The sequence below is a fragment of the Ranitomeya variabilis genome, chromosome 1 (genome assembly GCF_051348905.1).
Source record: "Ranitomeya variabilis isolate aRanVar5 chromosome 1, aRanVar5.hap1, whole genome shotgun sequence".
NCBI lineage: Eukaryota > Metazoa > Chordata > Amphibia > Anura > Dendrobatidae > Ranitomeya > Ranitomeya variabilis.
Window position 1 is genome coordinate 723,694,268 of NC_135232.1, and position 15,964 is coordinate 723,710,231.

A 15,964-nucleotide genomic window follows, 5' to 3' on the forward strand; every position below is an offset into this window, starting at 1 on the left:
GTGTGTGTGTGTGTGTGTGTGTGTGTGTGTGTGTGTGTGTGTGTGTGTGTGTGTGCTAACAGAGCAAGAAGAAATTAATGACCTGGTGGTATCAAAATACAGCTCCCTGCCCAAGAATGCGGTCCCTGAGTATCTGCCCTGGGGCTTGATAAAAGGTCATCGAGGGCCATAAATGGCCCGGGGGGCCTGAGGTTCCCCACCCCTGCACTAGAAGGAAATGAACTTGAGGATTACAATATATATTTAAGTGATAGTAGGGTCGTCTTAGGTTTATAGTACTGTGCTAATTGTGAAAACACTTTGGTGACAAATACCTCAGCAGCACTTCCTTCACAATGCTCCACAGTGCTGGTCATGTCTCAGCAGATGTGCTCTTGCCTACTCACTCAGTTACTGCTCAGACAAAACTAATATTCATGGGTGTAGGAGTGAGAGTAAGGTGGATGGGCACCTTAAAGGGTTAGTCACCTAGCGGTGAATGGAGCAGGTGAAGCCACGTCTACTGCTATCTTCCAGGACACATCTGTACTTGGCTGTTAATGATGCACCAGTCCCATTCTCATGAGTTATACCAGTGCATGATAGCTGACTATCATGTGTGCTTCCAGGCAAATACAGAGGTGAGTTGACCAGTAATTACTGTTAAGGCTGGATGTCTCACAAACAAATTTCTATTGAATGGGAACCCCGACATGTGATTCACGCTGCCGAATCCCTGGACAGCTTGAATGGAAGTTTGCTTTGGTCATCTCAGCCAGGTGAGTTTTGCTCTGGATTTCTGCAGCGTTTGATAGAAAACATACTTTTAGAAGCAGCCAGGGACACTGTGATTCAGATGCATAGGCCAATTCCTGACTTCTTTTCCCCATGCTGTGAATCTATGATAGTGGTACAGATAAACCGCTAAAGGTACCTTCACACTCAGCAACTTTGCAACGAGAACGACAACGATCCGTGACGTTGCAGCTTCCTGGATAGCGATCTCGTTGTGTTTGACACGCAGCAGCGATCTGGATCCCGCTGTGATATCGCTGGTCGGAGCTAGAAGTCCAGAACTTTATTTGGTCGTCAAATCGGCGTGTATCGTCGTGTTTGACATCAAAAGCAACGATGTCAGCAATGTTTGACATGGAGCTAACGACCAGCGAGACCGATAAGTCAGTCGCCGTTACGTCACAGGATCGCTCCTGCATCGTTGTGGAGCTGCTGTATTTGACGTCTCTACAGCGACCTAAACAGCGACGCTGCAGCGATCGGCTCATTGTCTATATCGCTGCAGCGTCGCTGAGTGTGACGGTACCTTAAGGACCAGCCTCATGAACTAGGTCAGCCAAACGTACTTTGCTGAAATAACCAAGACAAAGAGCGGTCCAGGCGGAATGAACCAGGTGTCAGGTGACCATAAAATATGTTTTCTGACTTGTCAGCAGCATGTTATAGAGAAGGAGCAGATATCCATGTCGGTGAGAAAATATTCAATATAACTTGGATTAAAATGGTTGAAATATCTGCTCATTCTAGACTTGGCAGTCAAGGGGGCAGTCCTAATCGGATTGACAGCTATGTATGCACAGTTATACAGGGCAGGCGACTTCTTTGGAGTCCAGTGGGCGGTTCCAAGCAAAGAATGAGCAGAGGGTTTCCCCATGCATCATTCCTTCCATAACCTTCCATTTTGGAGCTGATCGGTTGAATGGCCATCTTTCCTAGAAACTCTTGCCTCCACATTTGATTTGCTCTCCTCTGAAGTGCAGTTCTTCTTTACTCCCTGCTCCTGTCTGGCCGTTCCATGCTTTGTGCTGCCGACAGCTGCGTTATGTAGCATTTGTGTAAACAGCACATGGCCGGGTATTAAGTGAGCTCTGCTCGGCTGCCTCCTCCTCAGTGACCTGACCTAATGAGGTAACCTGCGGATTACACTATACAGAGGAATCTATTGCACATCTCTTTTTTTATTCTTTGGTTTTCAGTGCACAAAAAGTTTGGAAACATTCAATGCCACTGTTGGTCACTCATGAACCATGACACGAACACCACATTCAGACTGATCCTAAGTGTGGGTTGGCAGTAAAGATGAATGGAGGCTTCAGATCCCAGATCTAGTGTTTGGTGGGGTTTCAGGGACCACACTAATCACCTATACTGACACTGTGATTGAAGGAAGTTCTGCTTCTGAAATCGCCAGTGATCAGTGGTGATCAGAGAGGAAACCTGAGAGCAAACAAACATTTTCCTGCAGCACCACCACTGGTGAAAGGAAGCATTACATAGATCCAACTGAACTCATCTGCTGTCAATGTAATGTGTGGATGGGATGAGTCTTCTCTATTTGTAGATTATGTGACCTGACATAAACCCCAAATTCAAGGTGGAAGTGAAGAGTTTCTGCTGAAAATATTCACTATATGGGTGCACGTAATTTCGACTGTTACGTTATCCGCAAGACTAGTAGAATTGGGCGTCACCGCTGCATTTAGCGGCCCACCTTGTGAGAGCCAGTGTCCTTAAGAGATGGGTTAACCGTCAAAAAGGAAATAAACACCAAATATCAGAAACCACACATTTATTTCCATGTTACAAAGACTGAGGCGGTTTCTATACTTTCGGCTGTAGGAACATACAGTGATTAGTTGGCGAACATTCATATACTGGCTATGAAGACACGAAATAGGTTGCAGCATTACAATGTGACAAAACACCTGCAGCGCTCATCGCAATTCAATAAGGCCACACTTAGCACCACATGGTTTTAGCTCGGGACGATCCTGGTGTGTCTTGGTGACCGGTTAGCGAACAGAATCCAAAAATTAATGAAATGCGGTATTTACAGAGCGAAGCTCTACAGTCCCATCATTTACATGCTATGTACATGGGGAGGCAGCAGGATGGAGACAAAGTGCACACGTGTCCGGGGCAGAGGGGGCGCTCGTAAATGAGGCCTGTTTAGGGAGTGTCATGTAGATACTTCATCTTTATGTAATCGTCTTGATAATTATTACACAGTCATAGACCAGGGAGCCATTGTACACTGCAGACATATTCTCCCAATATCTCTATATACAAGAGGGCGGCCAGTGACTGATCCCAGCCCCACAGAATATTCAGTAGTAAATGCATCCAATAAATTAACAATAGTTTCTTTTATGTTAAAATTCTGAATTAATTAATTTGTAGACTAGAAGAAAGTAGATGGAGAAAGTGCAAGATCAGGATGAAGCACGCAGACCAGAGCCGTCATCTCCTCATTCACAATTACTGTCTAATAATGAAGTAGGGAATAAATAAGAGGCAGCTCCGGTAAAAAGAAAGGTGACTGTCCCCGCTGACCACGGTGTAGGCACATTAGGACCTGTGCTGCCAAGAGTCCCTACCAGCTGCTAATCACAGCTTGTAGACCCCACAGAAGGCGATTACACAGGTACCAGCAGCAGCTATGACATGTGCAGCTATTAAGCAGCTCACACTCCAGTGTTTGCTCAGATTTCATACCGTACATAAGAACGATTATAGTCCTATATCCTAATGCCCAGCGTTGTTTCTGCCAGTCACACGCAACCATATTCATACCAGACTGTTTGTGGGTCGACGGTGGAGTCTGGGGAGGCAGGGGTACTCTTTGGGGAGGTTTTGTTGGGGTCATCTTCAGTAGTCACTAAGGCTTGGCAGTCAGACGAACTTGGAGGTGTAGGGTGAACAATTCCCGTCTGACTTTCCTGCTCAGGGATACTAGATATGGGTCGCACTGGTGACACCATGGCCACTTCTCCATATCGAGAGCTGGGTCTTGGCCTGCTTCTACCTGCAGTTTGGGTTGAAGTGTACAGCTGCTGCAAGGAGCTGCTGGATAAAGCAGGTTGTAGTGTCTTGTTTTCTCTGGAGACAGCCACTGACAGGCGTCGCGTATCTAGAGATCGGGTGCGCAGATCTTCACTTTTTACTGGGTTGGGTATCCTGTTTGAGTGCTGTCTGTCACTTGGGGAGCCAGTGGGTGTAGATGTTCGTAGGATATGGCTACTAAAGTCTTTTAGCAGAGGCGTTTCGAGCTCTGGTTTCTCCATACGGGTCTGGTCTGAACCATTGGCTTTTAGAAGATCTGCAGTAGCCAAGCTGAAAGCCCTACTCAGAGAGCTGCTCCTGCTGGCCATGGACCCTGGCTGCTGAGGCTCAGGAACTTGCTTGGATGTGGTGACAGGCTGCTGGATTTGGGTCCGTCTAAGAGATGCCAATTGGTTAGTTGCAGGATCTGTCGGTCGCAGGTTCGGCTTCACATATTGGCCTGGCCTCCCAGGTTTGGCCTCTCCAGATAATTTGGCTGATAGATTAACATAGTTTGGTGCTGTGCATTGAAAGTCGGTATAACCAGCCTGGACAACTGGGCCTTCAAAGTCAGAAGAGTCACCGATCTTCTTGAGATAATTGGCCACCATATCATCCCGACCACTGGCCGCGTCCTACACCAAAAAAAGAAAAAAAACAAAGATTAGTCAGTTGTCTTACCAAGATGGTTATGGCTGTAGCTGGCACCCGAGTACACACCAACTGGAAGTCAAAAATCTGCCAAAGATATTCTAGTCTACATAAATTATCACTTATCCACTGTCAAGCTCATGGGGAAGCTTTAATGATGTGCAAAGTCTGATCTGAAGCTCCTTGTATGTTGAGAGCATCCTTTTAGGTTTTTTTTTGTTCTGAGCTCTGTACCCGGTTATCTCCAGACAATGACTGGTGGTGTGCGTGCTTGAACTCCGCTCCATTGAGACATAGACCTGGCAGAGGCCTGTTCCTGGTGTCGGTCTGACCCCCATCGATCAGTACGTTATACCTCATCCTATGGATTTGGAATAGCTTACAATCATGGTGCAGAGTTTACCCTTTCCATTGCAAAGCATGAAATCCGCTCTCATTCTGCACAAAGTATTGTCCTACTGTGATTGTGAAAATGCACTGAAGAGGATAAATGTTAGGTGCAGGCTGAACCTGGACCAAGTCCAGAGATCAAGACCAAAAGAAAACAGCCGCACTCAAAAAGTCTTGCTATGATTGCAAATAGAAAACACTTGAATTTATTTTATATACAATACGCGTTCACCACACGAAAAATAAAGCAAGATATCAAGATAACGAGGTACGTTATCGTACCTCATTATCTTGATATCTTGCTTTATTTTTCTTGTGGTGACCTCCTATTGTATATAAAATAAATGTAAGTGTTTTCTATTTGCAATCATAGCAAGACTTTTTGAGTGCGGCTGTTTTCTTTTGGTATTGTGAAAATGCAAGCAGCAGATTGTGTGACCCCCCTCCAAAAAAAACAATAAGCTGCATTGTATTGGCCCTATATGAAAAATCTGTGATGTGAACATTAACGCTAAGTTGCACTTTGAAATCTCTGTTCACAAAGTTTAGTGCAAGTTCCATCCTTTCTATTGCCGATTCCTGCAAAAATCAATCATTGGGCCCTTATTGCACATCCCCAATGAGAATTCAATTCTCGCCACAGAAAATATGCCATATTCTGAACCCATTGCATAAACTTGGAGGGCCAGGAAGTTGCGTTCTACAGTGTGGTTTGTACAACTGAAAGTCGTGTAAAAAAAAAACCGCACATTCACTCCATCAGTGAACTGAGTTGCAGACGATATAACCGTCCTATGTGGAGCAGAAGCGTCCATGTACCTTGTCCCACAAAATAAAAATTGTCTGTACCACCCATCAGATCGGGTTCCCTGTAATCCCACTCTTCTTACAATCCCAAATAGTATGGGCAGAACATAAACCAGTCAGGAATGCTAAAACAATTAGAGATTAATAGATTAGTAGATGCCGCATCGCCCAGGGTGAAGAATAGATCGTCCACCTCGTACCACCATGTTAATGTGCACACACAGCTGAGAGAGACCCCCCACAGAGGAGTGTCCCAGCAGGTTAATTAAGGCCCCTTCACTAGTGAATGTTAGACATGCAGACTTGGTGTGGTGAGGAGATGGAGGACATATAACTGCAGCGGAGTACCCTGGGGATATAAAGCGAGGTCGCTCTTCTGTCGATGTGTTCCACATGAGGCCTCCAAGTGCTGTTTTCGATGGATGGCGACGAGGTTCTCGTAGATGACTCTGAAGGTTCCTTGAAGTGAAATGTGGGAGATGGGGAAGAAGAGGAAGGGTGTAGGGACTCGGCCTCTAACAGAAACTCCTGAAGGGTGATGAGCTCGCTGTCAATTATATTGTGCCGGCGCTGGAGGAGAGACGGGGGCGTAAGAGCAAGCATTATCAACTTCCCATAGAAAAGCAAACAATGTGGCATCTGCACTTCTGTATGTACAGTTTATCGATGTATAACATGGAGGAACTCCTATCTTATAACAGAGCTGCTTTGCAGCTAAGTGTCAGGATCCAGGAGCTCCCATCACCCCTCACTGGCTCCCATCTGCATAAAGCGCAGGCAATGAGGCCGGAACAGGCAAAAGCTGTACCTCCGACTGTCGGACAACAGCGATGGGAAGTGAGAGGCAGTATGATTGTGAATGCAGCTCTGGATGTGACTGCTGTTCTTTTGTTTTACACCAAAGTACTATATTTCAGGCTGAAAATCAACATAATATGTAAGTATTTAAATTCTCATAAGTGAAGCATTTAATTCCAGCTCCAGGGCAGTGGCCTGACCATAGCATTTCCATGGTCAGTGTAGTATATAGATACTTACCGTGGGAGGAGACAGCTGATTACTTTCCTCCAGAAACTCTTCTAATGTCACCATTTCACTGCTTGGAGACCCTGATCGCGGCCTCAGCTGTGAGCGGCTCGGCGGTCTCCTCTCAGGATTGGTGCCAGACACCAGACTGTTTGGTGTAGAAGTGGCGTCTAGTTTATGGCCAGAACCCAGCATGTTGGAGCTAGTCTGCCCAACATAGCCATCTCTATGTGATGTAGCAGCTTCCCGGGTGGGGACAAAATCATCGCTGCTCGTACTGTCTGGTCGTCCTGGAGGGAAACTTGCAGAACCTAGGAGAAAAAATAACAGATTCACCAATAATCCTGTGTGTTGCTCACACTGATAATTTCTGGCTCCTGATAGAAATTCTTATTACATTCTTACAATACAGGTTTGACTCTGAATTTTGTTTTTTTGGCTATTTTAATAAAATATAATCATTGTACAGTTGTCCAAACAATTAAAGTTATAGCTAGCTCATCCAGTCTGTCGTCTTTAGGAGATCCGCTCACTGCCAAGAAGCCGCACGGAGTAGAAATGGGAAAGGCACATCCATGATGCAATAGCCACAGGAAACAACAAATAATTCCAGCAGATTTTTCCGACTTGGCAATTAAAATCCATTATATTATATCCTCTTTAAAATATTCCATTTGGCAGAAATCTTTGGTATACAGAGGGGGATCTAAAAAAGGGCACACTGCTGCTTTATGCGTGCAGACAACTTGTTTCGACCTTTTTAGGTTTTCTTCTAGGTCTCAAATGTGAGCAGTGTCCAAGATAGTAATACACCCTGCTCTTAGGAACTTAGTCCAATTAGGAACAGGGTGGATTGATTTAAATCACGCCGATTTAAATCATGATTTAAATCACGATTTAAATCAAAAGATTTTTTTCTATTTAAATCGGATCGATTTAAATCATGATTTTAATCATGATTTAAATCACTGATTTAAATCAAAAGGGTTTTTTTAATATAAATCACGATTAAAATGAGAAGTGAGAGCAGTGCGCATGTGCACCCATAGTTACACGGACGAAACTAGGGGCAACGATCTAACGCCAGGGTGAGGGGGGGACCCCAAAGTAAGTAAAAATCTTTTTTGTTTTACTATATGGCAATAGGTAGGTGTTTAAAAGCAGCATGTCTTAATTGTATAAACTATTAATAGCCTCCACATTTTGTTCATACTGCCCCTTTAATTCCACACTTCTAGCTTGGTTTCACTTTTGGTTTAGTTTCTTTTTCCATTCAGTTGACATGCCCAAACTTGTTGGATAGTCAGCATCCTACAGAAACCTCTGGAAGAGCATGGCATTGTGAATGTTACACATATACAGCCTTTGTTCTACTGAGTTAAACAACTCAGCTTTATCTCATGATGGAAGAACCTTTGGATGGTAAAATATTTTCCTCAAAAAGCAGTTTATTGAAAAAAATCCGATTTAAATCAAAAAAATCCGATTTAAATCAAAAAAATCCGATTTTTTTGATTTTTAAAAAAAAACATTGATTTTTATCCACCCTGATTAGGAATCTAGTAATTTACATAATTAAAATAGGGTGTATACCCTTAGGCTACTTTCACACACAGCATATTTGCTGCGTATTTTTACGCGCGCGTATTTTGCTGCTGCTTTACCTGCGTTTTTTTACGCAGGCAAAAAACGCAGCTGCTTTCACACACAGCGTTTTTTTGCTGCGTTTTTTTGCAGCATTGTGTACTGAAAATAAAGTTTGTTTGAAAAAAAAAAAAAAAAAGGGGAAAAAAAAAAGAGTCATTGAGGTCATTTCCTGTCTTTATGACTCAGAATACAATACACACTGGAGTTAACATCATGTCGATTCTGCCAGCTGCAATGGCCTTGAGCCAAAGACGCCTCAGCAAGCGGAACAGACATCAGCTGGGGTTTACTAACCCCACTGTCACTAACCCCAGGTTACTAGGGCAGGCGTCAGTCAGACGCCCCCCCTCGTAACCCTGTACGGTAAGGGTATGTTCACACGATCCTGATTTCAATCCTTTTTTTTCAGGACAAAAACCGCAGCTCTTGGCAGAAAACGCAGGTGCGTTTTTGGTGCGTTTTTTGGTGCGTTTTTGATGCGGTTTTTAGTGCGGTTTTTTATGCAGTTTTCTCTGCAGATTGTCTGTGTTTGACACAAATAAAGCTTTAACTGCAGTGGGGGAAAAAAAAAAAGAAATGATGTCATTTCCTTGTCCAACCCTTTTCTTCTTCCATCCTCCATTTTGGGACTAAACACCAAAATGAGTGGACGTGTTTTGAATGACAGCGCTCCGCAGAGTGCTGAGCGTAGGCCAGATCACAGCCCGCGGATCCAGCTCTATCCAGCTATTTAAGTCTACGTTCACATTTGCGGTCTGCGCCGCAGCGTCGGGCGCCGCATGCGTCATGCGCCCCTATATTTAACATGGGGGCGCATGGACATGCGTCGCACTTGCGTTTTGCGCCGCATGTGTCACTGCAGCGCACGCATCCGGGCGCAGAGGACGCAGCAAGTTGCATTTTTGCTGCGTCCAAAATCAATCAAAAAAAGGACGCATGCGGCGCACAACGCAAATGTGAACATAGCCTAAGTGCCACGTATCAAAGTGCCACGTATCACGTATTTCAGTGCCACGTATTTCAGTGCCACATATTTAAGTGCCACGTATTTAAGTGCCACGTATTTAAGTGCCACGTATTTCTTTGCCACGTATCACGTATTTCAGTGCCACGTATTTCAGTGCCACATATTTCAGTGCCACGTATTTCAGTGCCACGTGCCACGTATTTCAGTGCCACGTATCACGTATTTCAGTGCCACGTGCCACGTATTTCAGTGCCACGTATCACGTATTTCAGTGCCACGTATCAAAGTGCCACGTGCCACATATTTCAGTGCCACATATTTACGTGCCACGTGCCACGTATCAAAGTGCCACGTATCAAAGTGCCACGTGCCACATATTTCAGTGCCACGTGCCACGTATGTAAGTGACACGTGCCACGTATCAAAGTGCCACGTGCCACATATTTCAGTGCCACGTGCCACGTATCAAAGTGCCATGTGCCACGTATCAAAGTGCCACGTGCCACATATTTCAGTGCCACGTGCCACGTATCAAAGTGCCACGTGCCACGTATCAAAGTGCCACGTGCCACATATTTCAGTGCCACGTATTTAAGTGACACGTGCCACGTATCAAAGTGCCACGTATCACGTATTTCAGTGCCACGTATTTAAGTGACACGTATCACGTATAAGTGCCACGTGTCACGTATTTAATTGCCACATATTTAAGTGCCACGTATCAAGATTTTCCATGGAGAACAGACACATCCAGAGATATTTCTGCTCTCCACGGCTGCAGCAACACACTGACAGGAGCCATAGTTCCTGTCGGTGTGTCACTGCGCATGCGCGAGCGAGGTTACCGGCGGTCATTGACCCCGGCACTCTCGCTTAACGGCAGTGCTGCGTGGGAAAGTTCAACGCAGCTGTACTGCTGTTAACCGAGACGCCGGAGCCATTGAACTCTGGAACAGTACGCGATACACTGCTAGGAGCTTCGCTCCTGGCAGTGTATCGCCGGAGAGCAGGGGATCGGCGTGGGACACTCGTTTTATGGATTCTGCGGACAGGGAGTATGGATTTGGTTTATTATTTTTGGATTTTTTCCTGGAGGATCGAGGGCTTCGCCTACAAGTGTGCTGTTGGTGAGTATATACTCTGTGTTATGTGTTGTATGTACTGTGTGTCATGTATGTGTATTGTGTGTAGGTGTTTTGTGTAACTTTACAATTGTGCTAAGTCGCCGGACACAGGGACAACTCTCCCATCCTAATACCGGATGGGAGTAGTAGTCCCATACGGCGACTTAGCACAATGGTGGCACTAGCGTCGCATGGGGACACGCACACACACGCACACACACGCACGCACACACACACACACACACACAGAAGGACTCCATGCTGCTTCACTGGGGGGCGGGGGCTTCCCTCTTCCTGTCCGACGTCACGTCCGGTCCTGGGTGTCAACCCCTCCGTACAAAGACGCCGACACCCAGGACAAAGGCGCTGTGTGTGGAAGGTAATATGGGGCCCTAGGGGGATACGCAGACACGCCGCTGCGTAAAGAATTGACATGTCAATTCTTTTTACGCCGGCGTGTTTGCAGACAAAAGCGCCGCGTTTTTTTGTGGTGTGTCTGAACGGCAAAGTGAATTTCTCATTCACTTTGCCGGCAGACGAAAATGACATTGCGCATTTTTGAAAAGCGCCCGCAAAATAGCGCTCAAAAATGCGCTATGTCTGAAAGTAGCCTTATACTGCAGGGATAAAACTGTTATATGTGGAGTGTGCTGGAATTTAATAAGCATATTGCCCTTTATTTTTTACATATAATATCATATATATCAAAATCAGTTGGGTCTGCTAATTTTCACAGACATACTATTAATAATTATTCATAAACAGATGAAGTCAAAAATTTTCCTTTGACCATCATTTTTAAAATTTAGCCTGTGGTGTTCAATAGAAATAGATATTTGTTAGACAAAAATTATAGTTTCCACATTATTATTATTGCATCTATAATATATTAATAACTCATTATGAAAAATAAGAACTATATTGGATTTATACAAATACATCTTATTTTGTAATATTGCATGCTCACATCTCCAATATTGAAGTAGAGTATATAAACAAATAAAAATAAATGAATTGACAATTATTACTGGATCTTAGAAGATGCATATTTCATGTGACAACCTTTAAATATTATTCATTGTTGCCTTCATATAGGCAGGAGTTTTTATATTTTCTACAGCCTTATATCTATCTCTTTAAGTCTCCACATTGGAGAGCTGGCAATTCAATATTGGCTAATTAGATCTTGCCTGCTGTTCAGACCATTTGGTACACGGCTTTCCAGTGTGAAGATCCAATAACTGTCCGCTGCCTCGGAGTAACCCTTGACTCTGCCCTGTCCTTCAAACTGCAAATCCAAGCTCTTTCCACCTCCTGTTGCCTCCAGCTCAAAAATATCTCCAGAATCCGTCCTTTCCTCAACCCTCAATCTACTAAAATGCTTGTGCATGCCCTCATCATCTCCCGCCTCGACTACTGCAACATCCTTTTCTGCGGCCTCCCTGCTAACACTCTAGCACCTCTCCAGTCCATCATTAACTCTGCTGCCTGACTAATTCATCTCTCTCCTCGCTACTCCACTGCTTTCCCCCCTCTGCAGAACTCTTCACTGGCTCCCATTCCCTCAGCGTATCCAGTTCAAATTACTAATACTGACCTACAAAGCCATCCATAACCGGTCTCCTCCATATATCTCTGAACTAATCTCCCGATATCTTCCTCACGAAATCTCCAGTCCTCCCAAGACCTCCTACTATCCTCCACACTTATTTGCTCCTCACCTAATCGCCTGCAAGATTTCTCCCGAATATCCCCCATCCTCTGGAATTCTTTGCCCCAACACGTCCGACTATCAACCACATTCGGATACTTCAGATGGAGCCTGAAAACCCACCTCTTCAGGAAAGCTCTGCACTGACACCGCTGCCTCCTCATCACTACCGAAGCTACCGCCTCACCAACACTGGAGCTGCCGCAACCCCTCAACCTACTGTCTCCTTCCCCTCTATCCTGTAGAATGTAAGCCAACAAGGGCAGGGTCCTCGCTCCTCTGTATCAGTCTGTAATTGTTAGTTTGCTTACTGTAAGTGATATCGGTAATTTGTATGTAACCCCTTCTCATGTACAGCACCATGGAATCAATGGTGCTATAGAAATAAATAATAATAATGATTGAGTAAAATCCTCCTGCTGTTTCCTCCCCGTGAAGGTTTCTTTATCTTCTCTAAGCCATAAAAAGACAAGTCACTCAGATCCCCTTTATGTTTGTACCAGAAATGTTTGGACACTGCGGAACTACCAATTACACTCTTTTACTGCATCTGACAGATGTTTACGGATCCTATTTTTTAGAGAACCCGTAGTACATCCAATATATTGCAGTTTACAACTATTACATTCAATAGAATAAACTACATTCGTAGTGTTACAATTGATGAAATTATTGATATGATATTCATCACCATTTTTACTGAAACTATTTTATCTGTTTTTTTTTGGTAAACCTACAACACTTACATTTCCTAGCTCCGCATTTATAAAATCCTTTCAGCTCTAACCAAGTTTGAGATTTTTGTTGCCCGACAACATTGTGTACACTAGGTGACAAAATTGACTGGATAGATCCCGGCTTTTTAGCAACAAATCTAATTTTGTTGCTTTTTAGAATCTTCTCTAGATCCTTTTCTTGATTTAGGATAGATAAATATTTCTTAATGATTTTAATTATATTTGCATATTGTGGTGTATATTTCGTACTAAAGGTAAAGTTTTGTTCATTATTGCTATTAAATAACTTTTTATTATTCTTATTATTTTTCAATGGTTTTTCCCTATCCACATTATCCACTATCGTAGCTGCTGTATCTAAACACCATTTTGGGTAATGTCTGGCCTGTATGTAGTCTCTGATATATTTTGTTTTGTTTTTTTCAATCTTATTGGTTTGTTTTTTTCGCTGTTTCTGCGGGCTCTAATTAACTCTCCCACAGGTATGCTTTTAATAGTGTGGGCTGGATGGCATGAATCAGCCAATATTGTACTGGATGCAGTCGGTTTTCTAACTGGAGCAGTGTCTACCTTCTTGGTCTCCGAATTCCCTGAAAGAGAAATGTCCAAGAAATCTATTTTTATGACTATCATGGGCACAAGTAAATTTCAAACTGAAATCATTGATGATAATATTTTTTTTTAAGTCTTCTAATTGATTCTATTGGACCTTCCCAAACAAATAATAGGTCATCAATATAACGCCCAATCCACATGATGCGATTTTTAAAAGGATTATTTTAATTGTATAGGTGCATTTCTTCCCACTGTCCCATTACCAAATTTGCAAGAGACGGTGAGAAATTTGCACCCATACTAATTTTGCACCCTTTAGTCTAAAGAAAATATTTATCACAAAATCTGAAATAATTATATTCCAATAAGAATTTGACTCCATCCAACAAAAAAAAATCTTTTATCTCTTTCTTATAATCACTATATGTTTCTAAGTAATAATGTAAGCTATCCATTGCTACATTAAATGGTATTGACCTATAACATCACAAGTAACCCATGTATAAGAATGTTGCTATTTAAGAGTCCATCATACTAATGACTGCTTTTGTATCTCGCACAAAGCTGGGCTTTTTTCTTACCAAGGGCTGCAAATAGAAATCCACCCACTCCCCTAATCTTTCTCCTAATCTCCCTATACCTGCCACTATAGGTCTCAGTGGGGGAGGAAAGATGTTTTAGTGAATTTTGGGGAGTGAGTGGTAGATGGGTACTATAGGAGACTCAATATATGTGTATTATTTTATTGCTAATAGCACCTGTATATACCCCTTCACCTAGTCATTTTATTATTAGCGAGTTAAATTCATTGGTTGGATCTTGTTTTAGCTCAGTAAAAGAATCCTCATTCTGTAACACCGATAGATTCAATTTTTCATATTGCATACTGCAATACTAATACTAATTAGTCAGTAAAATCCCCCCTCCTTATCTGCTTGTCTTATCAGCAGGTCACAATTCCCATCTAACTCATCCAGCCCTCTTTCTTTATTAGATACATTTTTTTCTTGCGGTTTAATTTACATTATTGTTCTAAGTAATTAACTCTTTCTCCACTAGTTCTCGAAAAGTGTCTAGAATAGACGGCCGAGATTTCAGGACAAAAAAATAGGTTTGGTGTGGGGAAGTCCTGATTTAGTGTAATTTCCTCTAAATTGCTGCTCTTTTTCATAGCATTCATATTCATCAATGTGATCCGGTCTTCAAACAAAAACAAAGTATCTTTTTCAGTTTCTTCTTTAATAGAACCAACTTGTTCAAATGTCTGATTTTTAAAATTACATTTTAAAGTAAAAGATCTCACTAAACGATTGACATCTAATATTGTTCTAAAGACATTAAACTGATTTGTAGGTGCAAAACGTAACCCTTTGGAAAGCACTGAGATTTGGGCCTCTTAACAGATAACTGGATAAATTCCAGATTGGTTTTTGTTATTTCATACGTTTTTTCTTGGTAATGGGACGGTGGGAAGAAATGCACCTATACAATCAAAATAATCCTTTTAAAAATCACATCATCTGAATGGGGCATTATATTGATGACCTATTTGTTTGGGAAGGGCCAAAAAGAATCAATAGAAGACTTAAAAAATATATTAATATCAATGATTTCAGTTTGAAATTTACTTGTGCCCATGATAGTCATAAAAATAGATTTCTTGTACATTACTCTTTCAGGGAATTCGGAGACCAAGAAGGTAGACACTGCTCCAGTTAGAAATCTGACTGCATCCAGTACAATATTGGCTGATTCATGCCATCCAGCCCACACTATTAAAAGCATACCTGTGGGAGAGTTAATTAGAGCCTGCAGAAACAGCGAACAAAACAAACCAATAAGATTGAAAAAAAATATATATATATATATCAGAGACTACATACAGGCCAGACATTACCCAAAATGGAGTTTAGATACAGCAGCTACGATCGTGGAGGGGAAAAAACTATTGCAAAATAATAAGAATAATAAAAAAATATTTAATAGCAATAATGAACAAAACATTACCTTTAGTACAGAATATACACCACAATATGCAAATATAATTAAAATCATTGAGAAATATGTATCTATCCTAAATCAAGAAAAGGATCTAGAGAAGATTCTAAAAAGCAACAAAATTAGATTTGTTTCTAAAAAGGCGGGATCCATCCAGTCAATTTTGTCACCTAGTGTACACAATGTTGTCGGGCAACAAAAATCTCAAACTTGGTTAGAGCTGAAAGGATTTTATAAATGCGGAGCTAGGAAATGTAAGTGTTGTAGGTTTACAAAAAAAACATAAAATAGTTTCAGTAACAATGGTGATGAATATCATATCAATAATTTCATCAATTGTAGCACTACGAATGTAGTTTATTCTATTGAATGTAATAGTTGTAAACTGCAATATATTGGATGTACTACGGGTTCTCTAAAAAATAGGATCCGTAAACATCTGTCAGATGCAGTAAAAGAGTGTAATTGGTAGTTCCACAGTGTCCAAACATTTCTGGTACAAACATAAAGGGGATCCGAGTGACTTGTCTTTTTA

The 15,964-nt window shown here is 42.3% G+C and overlaps 1 protein-coding gene across 2 annotated transcripts in view; it reads right to left on the minus strand.

Moving 5' to 3' along the window:
- Window positions 1-2,547: 2,547 nt before the first annotated feature.
- Window positions 2,548-15,964, minus strand: part of CCDC88C (coiled-coil and HOOK domain protein 88C) — an 89,971-nt gene continuing 76,554 nt past the window's right edge. Inside the window, exons 29-31 of one of the 2 annotated variants that reach the window (XM_077267769.1) lie at window positions 6,703-7,001; window positions 6,013-6,234; window positions 2,548-4,451 (exon numbers count right to left, since the gene is read on the minus strand). In XM_077267769.1, the coding sequence (XP_077123884.1) occupies window positions 3,546-4,451; window positions 6,013-6,234; window positions 6,703-7,001 (1,427 nt within the window). In that variant the 3' untranslated portion in view covers window positions 2,548-3,545. The remainder of the gene's footprint in view (window positions 4,452-6,012; window positions 6,235-6,702; window positions 7,002-15,964) is intronic. The other variant, XM_077267775.1, reaches the window with a different exon arrangement.